The following is a 6,000-nucleotide window of genomic DNA, read 5'->3' as shown; positions in this document are numbered from 1 at the left end:
GAACCATCCTTACCTTGCACCTGTCTAACACATTGCAGGGCGTAATTGAGAGCATCTACAGTACTAGTTTTACTGCTATTTTGTCTCTCCAGTGGGAGGCGCTGCTTCATTTCCTGGACCATGCTCATCAGTTCTTTATGAGACTGGCTCCGATCCAATTGTTTGCTGCAAGACAACATTATCAATTTTAGAACAGCAAATCCCAATTCTTCAATCTAATTTTATAAAGTACACTTATTTATTTAGCCTCAAGACAGAACAGATATCAGATGAAAGTCACACAGCAAGTTTCTGTTAAAAGAAGAAACCCCAACGTGGCCTTGTTTCGCCCAAAGGATGCGTCATGGGTAGTACTACAAAAACATATAAACCCATTAAAATGAATGAAAAAAATACATAAAAACCCATTAAAATTAATGAAAAAAAATACATAAAAACCTATTAAAATTAATGAAAAAAATATCAGTAAAACAAATAATGTAAAAGCATGTTTTCAAGATAATTATATATAGAAATAAAACAAATCATAAAAATAACAGAGTTACAAGACTAAAGACATGCAATCCAGGATGGATGACAGATAGTTGCTAAACAAACAGCTAAACGTTTCAATACACAGTGAATTCCATTAAAATAAAATGTAAACACAATCCACAGCAATCAATGGGTAAAGATAATCATTATGTGTACGGCAGGCAGAAGTACAACAGTATGTATAAAAATGTGTAACAGTGCCACGTTGGGTTTTCTTTTAATAAAAACTTATTTATGAATTTGTCCTCCACGTGTTTTTCAGCAAACTGAAGTTAGCTGAGGGGTTCAATACATTGTACACTTAAAAGAAAAAGGATCTGTGATGAATTTGAAATTGGTGCTTAGTTTATCTAACACATCCAATTTCATACACAAGCTTTTCTTTCAAACAGCATTTGTCAGAGGGTTAGTTGCCAATGCAAGTATTAATGTGTGCGTTTTAAAAAAAATATTATTATTGTGTGTTTATTGTACCCTGCTCAAATGGTTCGGCTATAAATATTGTTAAACAAACAAACAGGGGAATAGCATTTTTTTTGGCCAATAATGCATGTTAAAAGACAATACCAGTATGCAAAAAGTGGGAGTACGACCAAGGAAACCAGACACTGGAAGACGTTCTTGAATAAAAAGACTTTATTAAAGATTTGAAGACTCGACACGTCGTGTTTCGGCCGTCAGGCCTGCATCAGGAGTTCAAAAACTGATATCGTATTTGTTGGCAAGACTGACCTGCCGTGCAGAGTGCTACGGAGCAATGGCGATGGAAATGCACTGAGAATTTTTCAGCAGTCTCTTATGCGGAGAGTTGCTATGGAGTGATAGGGTTAAATCTTCAAAAATGGCTTGGTAGTCTTAAAAAAGACTGTTTTGAGAAAATTCGTCAAAAACGCTGCTCGCACTATCTGTAATGTAGATGAAAGGATGTATCTCAGAGGAGCAGGGTTTTAAACAGAAAAGGGCGCCAAACAAAAGGGGTCACGTACAGACGCTGCCCTGATCCCACGTGGTATCCTCAGACCGGAAGGCAAACGCGGTGGCGGTAGCTCGTGATCTGGAACTAAGACAGAGAGGAGGCACTGCTGCAGCGTCTGTACGTGACCCCTTTTGTTTGGCGCCCTTTTCTGTTTAAAACCCTGCTCCTCTGAGATACATCCTTTCATCTACATTACAGATAGTGCGAGCAGCGTTTTTGACGAATTTTCTCAAAACAGTCTTTTTTAAGACTACCAAGCCATTTTTGAAGATTTAACCCTATCACTCCATAGCAACTCTCCGCATAAGAGACTGCTGAAAAATTCTCAGTGCATTTCCATCGCCATTGCTCCGTAGCACTCTGCACGGCAGGTCAGTCTTGCCAACAAATACGATATCAGTTTTTGAACTCCTGATGCAGGCCTGACGGCCGAAACACGACGTGTCGAGTCTTCAAATCTTTAATAAAGTCTTTTTATTCAAGAACGTCTTCCAGTGTCTGGTTTCCTTGGTCGTACTCCCACTTTTTGCATACTGTTGTTTTTACCGTGGGGTGCTTGAGTTTTCCACCTTCTAGTGGATCTTCCCTCACAAAAGACAATACCATGCATTATTTGTCCTTAATGCATGCTCTAGCAGCAGAATGTGAACAAAATTAAGGGGCCCTTTTACTATGGCTTGCCCAAAAGTGGCCTGTGCTGGTGTAGTCGCTTGTTTTGGACACATGCTGGTCCATTTCCTGAGCACGCCTGAAAAAAACGGGATTTTATTTTTTTATTGTGCTGGAAAATGGACGTGTGGCAAAATGAAAACTAGTGCATGTCCATTTTCGTTCCGAGACCCTATGAGGAAAGGCTAAAGCGTCTAGGGCTCTTCAGCATGGAGAAAAGGCGGCTGAGGGGAGATATGATACAGGTCTATAAAATAATGAGTGGAGTTGAACGGGTAGATGTGAAGCATCTGTTCACGCTTTCCAAAAATACTAGGACTAGGGGGCATGCGAAGAAGCTACAATGTAGTAAATTTAAAACGAATCAGAGAAAATTTTTCTTCACTCAACGTGTAATTAAACTCTGGAATTCGTTGCTAGAGAATGTAGTAACAGTGGTTAGCTTAGCAGAGTTTAAAAAAGGTTTGGACAGCTTCCTAAAGGAAAAAGTCCATAGACCGTTATTAAATGGACTTGGGGAAAATCCACTATTTCTAGGGATAAGCAGTATAAAATGTTTTGTACATTTTTGGGTTCTTGCCAGGTATTTGTGACCTGGATAGGCCACTGTTGGAAACAGGATGCTGGGCTCGATGGACCTTTGGTCTTTCTCAGTATGGCAATACTTATGTACTTATGTATGTACCTTAACGCCACCCATTGACTTAGCAGTAAGGTCTCACAAGCTAACCGGGTGGCAAATGTTCAGCACGTGCCAACTGCCGATTACAGTCAGGTAAGCGACCCACAGTAGAAAATAGAAAATATTTTCTACTGCGTGTTTTGGGCACATGTCAAAAATAGAATTACCGCCACCCATTCACTTAGAGGTAAGGTCTCACGCGTTAACCAAGCGGTAACCGTCAGCATGCGTAGAATGCCGATTACCGCCCGGTTAGCACTGCGCACAGTAAAATAAAATATAATTTTCCGGCGCGCATAGTGGACACTCGTAAAAAATTTAATTACCACCCAGATCACATGGTAGCCAGGCAGTAGTTCTAAATTGGTGTGCGTTGGGCGCATGTAGGAATCTACGTGGCTTAGTAAAAGGGCCCCTAAATTTGTTTTGTTTGTGGTTCATGGTACCACAGATCCAACAGTGTTGCATATAGTGTAGGGGTTCTCAACCCAGTCCTCACGTAACCAGTCAGGTTTTCAGGATACCTATAATGAATATGCACGAGATAGTGAATGTAAACTTGCCTCCATTGTATGCAAATGTATAAGTACATAAGTAATGCCACACTGGGAAAAGACCAAGGGTCCATCGAGCACAGCATCCTGTCCACGACAGCGGCCAATCCAGGTCAAGGGCACCTGGCAAGCTTCCCAAACGTACAAACATGTTATTCCTGGAATTGTGGATTTTTCCCATTTAGTAGTGGTTTATGGGCTTGTCCTTTAGGAAACCGTCTAACACCTCTAGGAAACCGTCTAACACCTTTTTAAGCTAACCGCCTTCACTGCGTTCTCCGGCAACGATTTCCAGCGTTTAATTATGCGTTGGGTGAAGAAAACTTTTCTCCGATTTGTTTTAAATTTACTACACTGTAGTTTCATCGCATGCCCCCTAGTCCTAGTATTTTTGGAAAGCGTGAACAGACGCTTCACATCCACCTGTTCCACTCCACTCATTATTTTATATACCTCTATCATGTCTCCCCTCAGCTGTCTTCTCCAAGCTGAAAATATCTCTCATGCACATTCACTGTGGGTATCTGAAAGTCTGACTGGCTGGGTCAAGAAGCACTGATACAGAGTGATAGAACAGCCTCCCTAATCAGGGTATGCTACCCTATGTGCCTTGAAGATCACATTTCACTCAATATTTTTATCAGCGTTTATGCATTTCCAGCCTTAAAATCCACTGGCTTAGCCAATAACTCTGCATTAGAAACGCTATGAGCTAAACTGACCTGCTCATGAGCATTATAGGAAGAAATGCTAAAGTTACCTGTTGCTACGTCTTCGTAAACTGGAATTCGAACTTCTGTTCAACCCATTGCCACCAGAATCCGTGCCACTGGAGTCATTTCCACTTGAGTCATTGGAATGCATTTCCATATCTTCATGGTTCCGATAGTTCTGCTCCCCCAAATCTTCACAGTTAACGATCTTTCCCTCGGCGCTCTCAACCTCGGAACTGGTTACTGTAGCCCAGTTTTCATTTTGGTCCAAGTGGTTGCTTTTTGGTTCAGCTGTCATAGCTGGCTAAATGGTGTGTTATAACCAAATTGTTTTAAATAAAATTATCCTGTCCCATATTTGTTCTTTAAGTCAAATTGGGATTTTTTTTCTCCAAAATACAGAAGGCCCACAAATTAAGAAACTAACAGCAATATGTACACACTGTCCTCAATTACAACATTTCCAAAGTAGGGAGACATGTTGATTCATAGAGGCTTTTGTCAAGTTGTTAAATTCTTCTATAAAAATGAAGGCTGGACATTTTTTTCCCCATTCACAGTAGGTAAGAATGTTAACCTAATAAAGACAAACATATCAGTAATAGTAAATACTCTGACATATCAAAAGGTTTATACAGCTTGATTTTAACACTAAGCCATGCTGGGCTTTACTTCCTCTGCCTCCGTCAAGAAAAATCAAGTGTCTGCACACAGAACAGAGTTAAAAACATGAAACACTGAGCCAGATGTCGATGCAGCGATTTTACCAGTCAGCGATATCCATATTCAAAGTTTTTCAATGCTTAGGCTTCTACTTGCCAAACATAATTTTTTGTCAAATTAACCTGGGGGGTGGGGGGGTTGGAGAGACTGGGGATTTTTTACTTGTACAGTTCTCATATTCTTAAATATGGCAGCCTTCCCAGTTCACATATTTTGCAAGTCTGCTACTGAAAAACAGAAGACCCTCACTCATCCCAGTAGTAAAACAGCTACATAAAGAGAGAAACATCACACACAAGGAATGGGAGAGTAAAAGGGGCATAATCGAACGCCCATCTCCATGGACGTCCATCTCTGAGGACGGGTACGTGAAGGGGCGGGCCAGACCGTATTTTCAAAAAAAATGGGCGTCCATCTTTTTTTCGATAATACGGTTTGTGCCGGGCAAATGCATCGGATTTAGGCAGATTTGAGCTGGGCGGTTTCGTTTTTCAGCAATAATGGAAACCGAAGGCGCCCAGCTCAAAAACGAACAAATTCAAGGCATTTGGTTGTGGAAGAGGCCAGGATTCATAATGCACTGGTCCCCCCCCCCCCCCCACCCCACATGCCAGGACACCAACCCGGCACCCTAGGGGGCACTTGTAACAAGTAAAAAAAAAACATTAAAATACCTCCCAAGTCCATAGCTCCCTTCCCTTGGGTGCTGAGCCCTCCCAAATCCCACCCAAAACCCACTGCCCACAACTCTACACCATTACCATAGCACTTATGGCTGAAGGGGGGCACCTAGATGTGGGTACAGTGGGTTTTGGGGGTGGTTTGGAGGGCTCCCTTTTACCACCACAAGTGTAACAGGTAGGGGGGGAATGGGCCTGGGTCTACCTGGCTGAAGTGCACTGCACCCACTAACAACTGCTCCAGGGACCTGCATACTGCTGTGATGGAGCTGGGTATGACATTTGAGGCTGGCATATAGGCTGGAAAAAAAAGTTTTGACAGTTCTTTTTTTTTTTGGTGGGAGGGGGTTAGTGACCACTGGGGGAGTCAGGGGAGGTCATCCCCGATTCCCTCCGGTGGTCATCTGGTCATTTAGGGCACTTTGTTGGGACTTGTTCGTGAAAAAAAGGGTCCAAAAAAGTGACCTAA

General features: G+C 42.0%; 1 protein-coding gene across 1 annotated transcript in view; it reads right to left on the bottom strand.

Annotated features, from left to right (window-relative positions):
• Nucleotides 1-6,000, bottom strand: part of PER3 (period circadian regulator 3) — an 84,354-nt gene that overhangs the window by 58,197 nt on the left and 20,157 nt on the right. Inside the window, exons 2-3 of the mRNA XM_030222166.1 lie at nucleotides 4,176-4,705; nucleotides 14-165 (exon numbers count right to left, since the gene is read on the bottom strand). Of these exons, the coding sequence (XP_030078026.1) occupies nucleotides 14-165; nucleotides 4,176-4,426 (403 nt within the window). The 5' untranslated portion in view covers nucleotides 4,427-4,705. The remainder of the gene's footprint in view (nucleotides 1-13; nucleotides 166-4,175; nucleotides 4,706-6,000) is intronic.

This window comes from Microcaecilia unicolor, chromosome 13 (genome assembly GCF_901765095.1).
Source record: "Microcaecilia unicolor chromosome 13, aMicUni1.1, whole genome shotgun sequence".
Classification (NCBI taxonomy): domain Eukaryota; kingdom Metazoa; phylum Chordata; class Amphibia; order Gymnophiona; family Siphonopidae; genus Microcaecilia; species Microcaecilia unicolor.
The sequence above is the reverse complement of the archived record's forward strand: the minus strand, read 5'-3'. Positions and strand labels throughout refer to the sequence as shown.